Source organism: Formica exsecta, unplaced genomic scaffold, assembly GCF_003651465.1.
Source record: "Formica exsecta isolate Colony F162 unplaced genomic scaffold, ASM365146v1 scaffold4, whole genome shotgun sequence".
Classification (NCBI taxonomy): domain Eukaryota; kingdom Metazoa; phylum Arthropoda; class Insecta; order Hymenoptera; family Formicidae; genus Formica; species Formica exsecta.
The window spans coordinates 175582-187903 of record NW_021851238.1 but is presented as its reverse complement, the minus strand read 5'-3'; the positions used below and the strand labels follow the sequence as shown (position 1 = coordinate 187903).

The 12322-nt window shown below is 35.3% G+C and overlaps 2 protein-coding genes across 5 annotated transcripts in view; both read right to left on the bottom strand.

Annotated features, from left to right (window-relative positions):
• Positions 1-7119, bottom strand: part of LOC115240025 (dynein heavy chain 3, axonemal) — a 20470-nt gene extending 13351 nt beyond the window's left edge. The window contains exons 1-7 of one of the 3 annotated variants that reach the window (XM_029814961.1): positions 6349-7119; positions 6000-6229; positions 5570-5839; positions 5100-5462; positions 4791-5001; positions 4481-4708; positions 427-4251 (exon numbers count right to left, since the gene is read on the bottom strand). In XM_029814961.1, the coding sequence (XP_029670821.1) occupies positions 427-4251; positions 4481-4708; positions 4791-5001; positions 5100-5462; positions 5570-5839; positions 6000-6229; positions 6349-6876 (5655 nt within the window). In that variant the 5' untranslated portion in view covers positions 6877-7119. Of the gene's footprint in view, positions 1-426; positions 4252-4480; positions 4709-4790; positions 5002-5063; positions 5463-5569; positions 5840-5999; positions 6230-6348 lie in introns of those variants that run through there. The other 2 variants (XM_029814959.1, XM_029814960.1) reach the window with 2 other exon arrangements.
• Positions 7120-7249: 130 nt separating this feature from the next.
• Positions 7250-11795, bottom strand: LOC115240027 (transmembrane channel-like protein 1). Of its 2 annotated transcripts, XM_029814969.1 has the most exons (11): positions 11576-11792; positions 11245-11390; positions 11041-11167; positions 10064-10386; positions 9833-9984; positions 9522-9606; positions 9298-9446; positions 8810-9200; positions 8023-8705; positions 7796-7929; positions 7250-7719 (listed from the first exon to the last, which is right to left on the bottom strand). In XM_029814969.1, the coding sequence occupies exons 3-11, from the start codon at positions 11123-11125 to the stop codon at positions 7592-7594; spliced, it is 2130 nt and encodes a 709-aa protein (XP_029670829.1). In that variant the 5' UTR covers positions 11126-11167; positions 11245-11390; positions 11576-11792; the 3' UTR covers positions 7250-7591. The 2 variants fall into 2 exon arrangements, with proteins under 2 accessions (XP_029670829.1, XP_029670828.1); XM_029814968.1 differs by lacking the exon at positions 11245-11390 and having other exon boundaries at positions 11576-11795.
• Positions 11796-12322: the final 527 nt, after the last annotated feature.

Here is a 12322-nt window from a genome sequence, read left to right as displayed (position 1 = left end):
ATTGGAAAAAATATATGTTATATGAAATATATGAAATATTTCTTTTTTTTCTATCCGGCTTTAAGTAAAAAACAGTTTTACAGAAAGAAAATTGATAAAACTTGTTACTATCTATTAATTCATTATACATTGGAAAAAATATATGTTAGATTATATATATGAAATATTTCTTTTTTTTCTATCCGGCTTTAAGTAAAAAACAGTTTTACAGAAAGAAAATTGATAAAACTTGTTACTAGATGATAATTCTATTAATTAATAACTAACAAATTAACAACAAATGTTTTTTGCAAATTAGTATCAAACTTTTTGGAAATTGTATATAATTTTGTTTTTAATTGTATTTGACAAACTTTTCGCAGCTTTTAACGCTATAATAATGCGACGAATCAAATATAAATGTTTTAACGTCAAAATATTACTTACCAAAAACATATGCATTTCCGATGTATCGATAAAAGTCTTACAATTATAATAAATAAAACGTAATATCGGCTCGGTCAACCATTCGATCAGTTCGATAACGAGTTCGTACTGTTCAAACAATAATTTCTCCTTGAGATGTTTCTTGTAGGATTCGAGAATAGATGGCCAGCCCAATTGAGAAGGCTCCACGTAAATCATGCCGCATCTGCTGACGGTGGCTGGTGAGGCGTGCTCGAGATCGGCTGGCTCGAATAGCATGCTCATCTTGATGGACATCTGTATAATTTCGCCAGACATTAAGCAGAGTTTTTTATTGTCGTCCAACACGGTGTTCATGCTCTCTATCCAAATTGCATCCACCGGACCATCAAACACAATCCATTTGCGTTCCAGCGAAGAAGACTGTGCGTATTCGCGAAACGTATTGGCCAGTACGCCATCGCTCCATTCGTGCGACAACGGATCAAAACTACCGTATAGTTGGTTTAGCGTGATGGCTTTGGGATTGATTACTCGGTAAATCGTACGATATTCCCGCATCGTGGCTTTTCGTATACCCGACAGATCACCTAGGGCATCGGCCAACGTTTGATAAGCCTGAGTCTTTCCGCCCAAAGCCTTGCCAACGATCATCAGACCGTGTCGTACGAGTATCATTTCGTAGATCTGTACAATCTTCTCCACGTACCAATCGGTAGCCTGTAGATTCCGTTTCTCCAGATTGACCTTCAACATGTTTATCAGTTCGTCACGTTCCGGTTGAGGCAGCTGCACGTCTGGGAAGAGATCTGTATAAATGCCGTTGAAAAGAAAAACATCTTGAGACAGAAATTTGGGCAGATTGACATCCACGATGGCGCGAAGAACCAAGATAGACTCGTTGCGTTTCGGATATTTAAGTTTCAGATTACCGGCCGCTATTAGTACGGTCTTGACAGCTCGCATGCCATAATCATAGTGATTTTGTGAACTCAATTGCTCGGAGCACAATTTGTAGGTATGAACTATTTTCTCCGCAAGATTTTTGGCGTCCGTGAAGCCATACGAATACAAAGTGATCTCGCCAATCATGGCATAATCCGGCACCATCATCGCCACCGTTCGGAACAGGGCCTTCAGATTGTCCGGCAATTCTTGCCGACCGGCATAGCCCGGATTCATCGTTATGATCACGTTGCAAGTAGGATTCAGTTTCAACTCGGTGCCCTCGAACACAAATTTATCCAATTTCATGCTTATCGCCAATTGTATTGACAATATCTGTTGCGCGATCACGGATAACACTTCCAAGTCGATTCTGTTAAATTCGTCGAAACATGCCCAGGCTCCGGACTGAGCAATACCCTTAAAAAACTTGCCCATCGCTTTGAAATCTAATCCTTCGGAGCAGTTAAACACGACACATTGCTTAGCCACGGCCTTGGCGAGATCTTTGGCTGTTTCCGTTTTGCCAGTGCCTGCAGGTCCCTCTGGCGAGCCACCAAGGTTCAGCTTCAATGCGCCCATCAGAGTCCTGTAGCATCGGTCCGTCAACGGTGTGATTACCAATCTGGACGTGTTGCCGAGATACTCGAAAGCATACATGATGTTAGTCGTAATCATAGAGACAGTGATACAGTCGTCCAGCCAATAATAGCGCAGCTGCGCTATCCAATTAAAGTCCAAGGGATTGTCTACTTGATTATCGACTAGTAACTTTACCACATCTCGAGCATGCACGTCTATTACTATTAAAGCGTTTAATGTTATCCTGGCGCCGGGTTCCAATTTGCCGCGTACAAGTTCTACGATATCTTCTATTTGATCGGTACATTTGTGCAAGTAAGACACTGTAGAGCGATCTTCGAAAGATTCATACACTTCGCTGGTCCAATGTATCTGACTACTGCAAATGACAATCTGACCGGGCCACGCAAGCACCCATTCCTCGCGCATGGCCTCAAAGTAAGCGATTATACTCTCCTCGGCTATGTCGCGCATTGAGATTACCATGAGTTCCTCTACTTGGCAAAGCCATCTCTCAACCATACCTTTCGCATCAGCAGGGTAAATCTTACTGCTCAGAGGCACGTATTCCTCTTCAGCCGATAGCATGCCAATAATCTCCTCGTCTTTGGTAAAGCGGAGTTTACTGATACCCTCAAAGCACTTTCGCAAATGAGGTTGAACTCGCTGCGGATCTTTGGTCTCGGATAGTATTTCCAAAAGTTCGTCGTTCGACAGGAAAAAGAATCGCGGGAAGAACAGACGCTTCTTCTCTAAGTAATCGCTCAGACCCTTCTGGATCTCCTCGAGCAGTGAGTTGCAGAGCTTGAATTCCTGCAACATGTTCGGCATTGCAGTAGCATCGATCACTCGTTTATTATCCATGACGTATAACATGATGTTGCGCCAGATCTTATCAATTTTACGAAAATTTCTCGACTCGGTCGGCATCTGACGCATGATGTCCTCACTGCTGAATATTGGCTCCAGATACATCCACGTGGCCTGACAAAGCAGCCACTGATCGATGATATCTTGCATCATTATCAGTTTCTCTTCCCACTGTTGCATTTCCTCTTCAAACGTCTTCACGAAAGGCGAACTGCGCATGGTTTGCGCCTTGAGTATATGATCATCCAGTAACATCTGTATGTCATCCACGGCGGTTAGTATGGCCACGCCAGTCTCGCGATAAAGAATTAACTCGAAGTATACTTCTTGCCATTCTTCCTTCATCTTCTGCAAATTTCGTTGCAGAGTGTATTCCTTTGTGGCCGCAGAAGCTATCTCTTCCAACTTAGCGATGTAAGCGGGTAGACCATACTCTATCATTTCCGATAGATTGCTAATGTCCGTTAATATTATCGTGACGTCGACAATTTTGCTGATTGCTTCCCAATGTCGGGCTTGCAGACCCGGCGTACAAATAATTTGCAATACTGGGATAAATTGTCGGAATTTCTCCACTTTACCGCGCACCATTTCGGCAACACGCCTCGCGCCCGGCACTTCCGTAAGCACACGCGACAATTTGTACAGAATTCGCCATGTGTTCTCAGTTTCCTCGCGTATTTGTTCGGCGTCTAAACCTATGAACGGACCGTAGAACCATTTATCATAGTTTCGGTGGAAATCTAAAGCAGTGTGCCAGAGTTTGTCGAAAGTATCCACTGTACTAGACATGGTCGGCAACTCCATATATGGGCTCAGCTCCATGTCAAGCAACCCCTCCTCTTCGTTGATCTCCTCAGCTTCTTTACGTATCTCCGCCATGGTTGCGGAGATGTGTTCGATCTCCTCCACGGCCTGCTCCATTTCTTCCATTGTAAGAACCGGTGGATCCTTCCGTTTAAACTGCTCGATCACCAGTTGCATCGTAGTTATCCTTTTCTCGAAGGTGTCTCGTCTCGTGCGAAGCAGCGTTTCCAAGAAATCTTTTCTCATGTTCAACCTGTTGCTTGCCAATTCCATCACAACCTCCATTTCCTTCGGCCAAGTAATGGTACGCGAGTTTAAGTGAATGTCCTCGTCTGAAAGTGGCTGGTGATCGAAGAGGAACAGTGTTAGCTCGATTGAACGAGCTAACCGTCTTTTCAAATTGAACATTGTTGTATCACGGCTCTCGCACAGATAATTGTACAGTTCGACCACCTGCTGCGTTGTTTCTGGCATCTTTGAGATATTCTCCGCTATCTCATCAAAGGTCGAACACAATTCGCGATTGTTGATTCGTAACTCATCCGCGAAGAAATTGCATATTCTACTTCGAAGCGTGTACAGAATTTCTCTCATTGTATCATTCACGGCACCGCAATCGATTTCGATCATGTTCAGTGGAATCTAATGTAAAAAAAATATCCAAATTATGTACATTATTATTAATTTCAATTACAAGATAAAAGTCATATAGCATTATAAATATTTTTCTTCTTCTGAAAATTCATTTATTGATTTTACACACACGCGATTTGAACGCGACGAAAACGATTTAAAAAAACTTTTTAAGTTTTTAGTTATATGAAAAAATTTTTTCGCAAAAAAATTCAAAATTTAATTTAAAAAAACTTACTTTACATCGAAACATAGAAATCTCTTTTCGCAGAGTGTCATATGCCTTTATCTGTTGCTCGAAGTCTCGCAACAATGGTACAGGCTCGAGTTTAAAAAAATTATCCATTTTTTTTTCAGCTATTCCGCTCGTAATATACAGCAAGTTTTCGTAACATTTGAGATAACTATCGGGACCGGTTATATGCTTAGCGATCACGTCTAATACATCGCTGATGACTTTCAATACCTGCAGTAATGAGGATGTGCGTGATTAACATTTATCAACTGTTTGCACCGGACAGAATTTTATATTATAATATAATAATTACCGTATCTTCAAAGCGCGAGATGGGGAATAGATAACTTGTCTGCTTTAATTCCGGAAATAGAATAGTTTCAATTTTAGGTATTGTAGCGCCCACCTCAATGATCTTGTCGAAACATCGCGAGATCGTAGTGTGCAATTCCAGGATGCTCGGGCTGCAGCGTAATTTCGTCGTGAAGAGTTCCGGTTCCACTTTCACTGTTATGAAAGGAGTTCTACAATGTAATGTGTATCATGTATATTTGAATTCATTAATAAATTTTCAAAAGGTATTCACTTTTGTATGTCAGGAACAAAAATCATCGATTCTTACTCAAGAAACATGAGCTCCTTATAATCTCCTTCGAATGCATTGCCAGCTTTGTACCGCATGAAGAAGTCTCTGACATCTTCCAGCGTTTCCGTTATCGTAATTCGCAGTTGCTTTGATAATAGGGAATTGACGCTGCGAAAATATTTTTCGATCATTGCGGTAGACGCATCCGGCCGCATCTCGAAGTATTGCGACCAAGCATATCTCTTTTCAAAAAAAATTTCTGCCACGTCGGCCAACCATACTTTAACGAAAACATTGGTGGCAGCGGCGCATAGGGCATTCAATTTCGGTTCGATTTCCGCAGCCGGAACTGGAAATGTGCCGAAATCTTGCATGCGAATGATTCTTATTTGACGATATCTAAAATAAGATTCATTAGTTTAGCAAGAAAAATAAAGATTATTTTCAATTAAATGTGTTTAAAAGATAAAAAAATTCTTTTTTTTTCAGCTGGCTCATGATCTTACTTTAAAAACCATAGATCGCGGATGTCCCTCAATATCGTATTTCCGATAAAAAGACAGTGTCGCATTGAATGACCTGCTGTAACTTTGGATTGATGCCAAGGTACTGGTGAACGAATGCACAAAACGGGAAATTCGATAGGCAGGATTTCGATAGATAAACGTTTCCGTTCATCGGAATCCATTAGAATATAATCCACTATTGCGGAACGAAGACTGTGCTTATAATCATCGATTATTTCCGGTTCCAAGTTTTTTGTTATCTTATCAAAACTAGAAAATACATATTTCTATTTAATAAAGCCATCCTATGAACTTATCGCAGTTGTTAAAATGCGCAGTATATTTATAAAAATGATTTAAACTATTTTAATTTTGCAACACATTGATGGTCAGGGCCGTTCTTCATTATTTAAATATGAGAAAAACATACTCTTCACGTTCTTGCAATTTACCAACGATACGTCTCTTTGCTGCATCAATATTAGCATAATCGTATGGTTGTAAATGATGATCGCTTATGCAGTAATCTCTGAGATAAACTATTTTAGCAACATCCTCGACTGTGACTATTCGCCTTTGTTCTTTATCAATTGCTGCTGTTAATTCGGTCAATTGTTCTTCGACGGATTTCGGAATTTCAGCCTCGACGTAAGGTACAATCTACAATGTGATGCTATTTCTGCTATATATTTGTCAGATCAATTAAGAAAGAGATTCATATATTTTTTTCAAAGTACTTGTCTGTGTGAGATTTACAAAAAAAATATTTCTTATTATACCTCCCGATCCAATTTTCTTTTCATTATCTTCCCTTCATGTATGGACAACTCTTTCCTCTTTAAGGCTCTCCCTTTGCGACTCTTTTTCCGCAACCACGTGCCATCTGCTAAATCTCTCAAACTAACTATATTTCCAGGCAGGGAATCGCGTTTCTTCTCCGCCGCAGCAACGACTCTTCGTTGAACTTCTTTGTTGTGTCGTTCTATAAGAATGCGAGGCGGAGTCGCAAGCACTTTGTCAGCACTGAGAGGATACCATTGTGCAGGTTTGACTTCGCGTTTCAAGATTCTGGCCCGATGATGATATGCTCCGGGTGTAAAGATACTGCCTATACTATCGGTAGGTTTCACGTAACTGTGCCAGTGTTTGTATGGAACAGTTTTTGTCCATGAAGACTCTTGTATTAATTTTGGTTTCTTCTCGAATTGCAATGCTTTCGATGTTCCTGGCAATGAATAATCCACATGTTGTGCTACTGTTGCATTTACCTTGTCCAAAGTTCCACATATTTCCTTTTCTTCAGCCATATCCTTGTCACTCAAACTAACATATTAAAGATGCAAAATTATCCGTAAGAAACGACAAGCAGCTTCTCTGATCGTTGATAACCATTAACAGGTATCGCAAATAATGTTTTGCATTTTTATCGTATATGCCATTGTTCGATACTTCTATTCTTAGAAAATGTATAAAAATAAATTGTCGGCAGGACTAAGTATGTATCTATACCTCTCAATATGCAACTAATGAATCTAAGATCTAAAAAAAAGTGTCAAATAACAAACATATATGAAGTTATGCCTTCTTAGCTCATACCTAATATGTTACATATATTTATATCACGTTACTATGACAACGACGCGGGAGTTATTGGAAAAGATATAAACTCGTAGAAATTTACGAATATTCTATATATGCCATAATATAAAAATATAAAATATCTGTTCATACATATATATAGAGAGTATATACTTTCCCCCCTCAATTTTATAAATATATTGTTACACAAATATTTACGCGTATTTTTATACTATCATAAAAATTTCTTATATTAAAAATATATTCTTATTTATCACATACACAAGTGGCACAATTTTAAACGTTTAAATTTGTAAAAGCAAAAACATTTTAAAATAATACCTCTATAAGCATAAATATAACTATGAAAAAATATCCTATCAATTTCTAATGTATGCTTTGGCAATTTGCCATCAAATTGTCAATTAGTATATATATTATTATCTATAATCTCTCTTCAAAACTGGTCGATGGTAAATTACGTCGGCGAGACTGTATAATTTCTTCATTTCCATGATTTTGCTCAGAATTAGCACATTGGATAAGATTAATCTCACTATGAACGAAAGCATCTAATAAAAATGAAAATATATATAATTTGTTATCAATAACTATATAAATATAATCATAACTTACATAGTGACTTACGTTCGTTGGCAAATTTAGTGAAACTTTTCATGAGAAATTGCTTATCTTGAGACTGCAGAAGAAGCATGTTGGACAAAATTTGCAACATTTCTTTACTCGCTTGTGTTTTTGCTCGCAAACAGTACACTGTAATACTTCAAGAAAAATAATGAATAAATATCTGTACCTTATTTTATATAACAATATGAATATATATGGTACCATGATGATACCAGTGAGATATTTACCACATGCCGACCAATATTGCAGCACCAGTTACCGGCCTCGCAAGTTCTGACACAACACTCCAAAATGTGCTATCTCTTTTTAACGATAACATCCCATCGACGATAAAATCCCAAGTGTGAGAATAATTTCTGAACGGTCCACAGTCGTCATTTTCCACATTCGTAATGATATATCCTATTGTAAGCAACACGACGATCATGTCAATAAATGCAAGAGCCAAGAACAGAGTTTGCGTTTGCGCCGCTCGCCAAAACTGCGACGACTGTTGATAGCATTTTTTCAACTCGTATCTCTTTATATAAAACGTGAAGATCAACTTTATCATAATTATAAGAGACATTAGCGGACTAAAATAGAAACTCATCCAAAAGAGTGTCTGATTGTATATAAGATTCAATGTATTGCGAGCGACATCAAATTCCGGTCTGCCGATTTTCGTCGACGACCTCTTATACAACATGGAACGTGTAAATTGCAAACATATCCCGAATATGGAAGCGATGAAATCCACTATGATAAGTCGATAAATTTTTTCTCCTAAGTCCGTTTGCCAACAATGTGATGTACTGTTGATTATCCAGAAGGCAAACAAGGTACCAATTATTATCGCAGCAACTGTGTGATTCCTAATAATTGTTATGTAAAATTCCGTGCGTTTATTGTTATAGTGTTCCAGTGATGCCTAAAGAGAGAAATATTAATATTATAATTTGTACTATATAGTTGCACATTTTATTATAATTTAATTAAGATTATTTTTATAATAGAGAAAATGTAGATACTCACTAAATAGGAAATAATTGCTGGAAAGATATGAATCATAATGGTAATGATTATTGGTACAATCATCACTGAAATGTTTCTGGATGCTCCTATCTCATAATGTCGTAATAGTAGCCAAACAAATGCACCAGCACCACAAATCATAAACATAATAATAGTTGTTACACTAAGTTGCATTATAATTAGCAAAAATTTGTCAAGCCAATGCAAACGCGCGTGCTGTCTCGTTTCTGCCAACATTTCCTCCAATTCTTTGTAAATAGATGCTGATTGTAAAGTGGCAGTTTTTGGTAAAGATATGCTAAAGTCCCATCCACAAAATATTTTGTTACTATATAAATCGTGCACTTTTCCATGTGTTTCAATATAAGATTTTCTATAGGAAGATATAATTCTGAAAAAGAATGTATTATTATTGTTATCACAAATGGTGAAAGAATATTCAAAGCTTAATATTTTAGTGTTTAAAATGATTAAATTTTATTACATACTTAACAGAAAGTATAATAAAAATAACTGTGTAACAAAAAAGCAGCATTAGGAAATAGGCAAATGGAATGCTATATTTGGTCCCAAATAATGTGTTTACTGTGCCATTGGAATAAAAACCATAATACATTATTGTGTGAGAGAAAAAGCCCTGCAAACCAAGATGTTGTGATATGTGCATCATATTTAAAATAAAACATGCTACTTATAATATAATTGCACTTACACTGCCTGTTAAGAAGTCTAATACTTTAACATTGTTTGGTATATGTGTTTGATTCAATGATTGTGGTAGTACAATAAAAAATATGCTGTGGACATAAACGATTCATTAAATTTTTTTTTCCTTTTTTCTTTTAATATAAGAGAGAAACACATATAAAATACTATTTTTATTAATACCAAACAGCAATCAAAATTATAATTGTTTTCTCAAAAATCCTATCTTTTAATTTCAAATAATTTTAAAATAGTTCAAACTTGTTATTTATATTAATATACTTTTATTACAATCCTATGAAATAAAAAAGCATATACCTTAAAATGCAGGAAATTATGTTGAGAAAAAACAACCATCTCAAAAATTTAAAATATGTTGCTACACCATTTCCATTGTGACTTTCAATGGTTTTTATTGTTTGATGCCACAATTTCATTGTCAACAAGTTGTTCTGCATTATCACCCAAATCTGTGTTCAAACAATTTAATTCTATTTGGTTTATTTATTTTATAACAAAAATAATGACTTCAAAAATTAGCATTATTACCTTTGCAAATTTTAAACTAATGTTATATTTGACCCATTTCCAATAACTAATCGATTTTTTCTTTGACTTTCGATTAATAATCGCCAATAGCTGTGACTTAACAGATCTCTTTACAGTGAGGCATTGTGGCATTGCTCTCAATGTTTCCATCCTGAATCGCTCTGATGTAAGATCATTCTGCATAAATTTATTACTTGATTGCAGATGATTAGCAATTGCATTAGCACATTCTTCATTAGACAATTGATGACTGTGCATTCTTAAAGTAGCATACGGAATGATAGCATTCAGAGCATTTGATATTCTGTTTGTTTCATTCTCTCCTGGAAGATATAATATTCTAATAAATAAAATTAAATTAAGTATAGGGCAATACGAGCCACGCGCAGTACTTGGGGCGCAAAAAAACTGTTAACTATTTTTTACTACCAATTGTAAGTGACCCCGTTTTTTGATTGTAATTTTTTATTAAGGTCTCTTTTGTCAATTTTATGTTCTTGACTCCATCTTTTGCCTTTCTATAGGCATCAAAAAATCTTTTCTTACTTCCCGGTCTTCCAACTGTGGAGCGTAACTGATTTAAGATGCGTATATTACAATGGAAGTTAAGCCGAATAGTTTTATATCTGACATAAGAGACTACACATTTATTTATTTTATTTATTTATTTATTTTCACCAATTTTATTTGTATGACTGCCTTAACCTATTTATTTTTATTTCTTTGAAATTTATTTATAATGCACTGAAGATGGCCCGAAGAATGGGTCCGAAACGTACTTTGTGCTGTTTACCAATAACTTGAATAAATCTTTTTTTGCGCCCCAAGTACTGCGCGTGGCTGGTATTGCCCTATACTTAATTTAATTTTATTTATTTTTATATTTATTAGAGCCTATTATATCTTATATAATATTCTATTTTGTGTTTATTTGCATTAACAATTTTGAAAATCAGACACTTATAAGCTGTACTTACGTGCAAATTTAATTGGCAATAGTTGCTGCATTTGGATATATTGATCAGATGTGGAATGTTTTACTTTTTGAATTACTGGAGACATTTCTATGTAATTAATATATAATGTTTTTTTCAACTGCGTTCTCTAGAACAAAAAAAAAAAAAGAAATTTTATAAGGGTGCATTATAAAATATTACTTGTATGTTGTAAAATATACTCACTTTTTGTCAAAATATGTATATTATTCTTGTAAAAAAATAGCAGCATTGTTCAACATTCAACATGTTCAATCATTCTTCACAATAGCCACTCTTAATATTAGTAATGAAAAGAAATATTAAATATAGGTTTTTCTACACCATAATTTCTGGAAATGATTCGATACAGATATGCAATTAGATAAAACACATCGATGTAAAGCAGAAAATTTACATAGTAATGGATAATGACCATATATGGTTATAATTTTCTTCCAAAATATCTACTCTATAAAATTTAATTTTGGAGATGCAAAGTGTGTGTGTATATAAAATCAGATATCTATTTACATACCGTTTGTTCCATATATTCTATCATATCCAGTGAATTCTATAGTATAATATAAAGTTTACTGATCATATTTTATATGTCATTTCGGTATCATTCGACATCTTTTTGTCCAATTCCAATGACACATCAATCAACATCAATAAAGTTTCATGAGAATCTCTCTCTACGACTTTTTAAAATTTATAATCGTAATCTCTTGTGTTTGAATAAATAATAGCTTTTTTTATTAAACACGATCTAATAATGCTAGTGTTAAAAAAAAAATTATATATACATATGATAATTTTATTGGTTTTCTAACCTAGCTAATTTTTCTTCACACATGAATCTTTAAAAATCTCTAAAAATATAATTTTACGCTAAGAATATATCTTAAGAAAAGAACCGAATATGCTAAATGGATTTCTCTACGATTATATTTGATCTTTGGTTTTAAGGAGATTTAAAGTAATTTATTCAATTAATTTATCATTTGCATAGGGATTTGGATATAAATTTGAATCTCTTCGCGCCGTGATCCATATATACATATTCATATATAGAGCATGATCGAATTTTTATTTATACAGATCCAATTTGATACTGAACTTATAAATATGACAAAATATTTCAACATACAAAAATATCTTCAAAACAGTTTGAAAAATTCTTTTAAAAATCTCCACTTTTTTATAATCTAAAATATATGCATGTATATGCGTGTAAAGGCTGGATAATTTAATACTAATTAAATCTAAACTATTATATATA

Excerpts from the sequence above, each read along its gene's own strand:
- LOC115240027 (XM_029814968.1), bottom strand. The coding sequence starts at position 11,599 with ATGATAGAATATATGGAACAAACG. Across the intron at positions 9,985-10,063 it reads TTAGTTTAAAATTTGCAAAG|ATTTGGGTGATAATGCAGAA; the intron begins GTAATAATGCTA and ends GTTTGAACACAG. Across the intron at positions 9,607-9,832 it reads ATAATTTCCTGCATTTTAAG|CATATTTTTTATTGTACTAC; the intron begins GTATATGCTTTT and ends TTATGTCCACAG.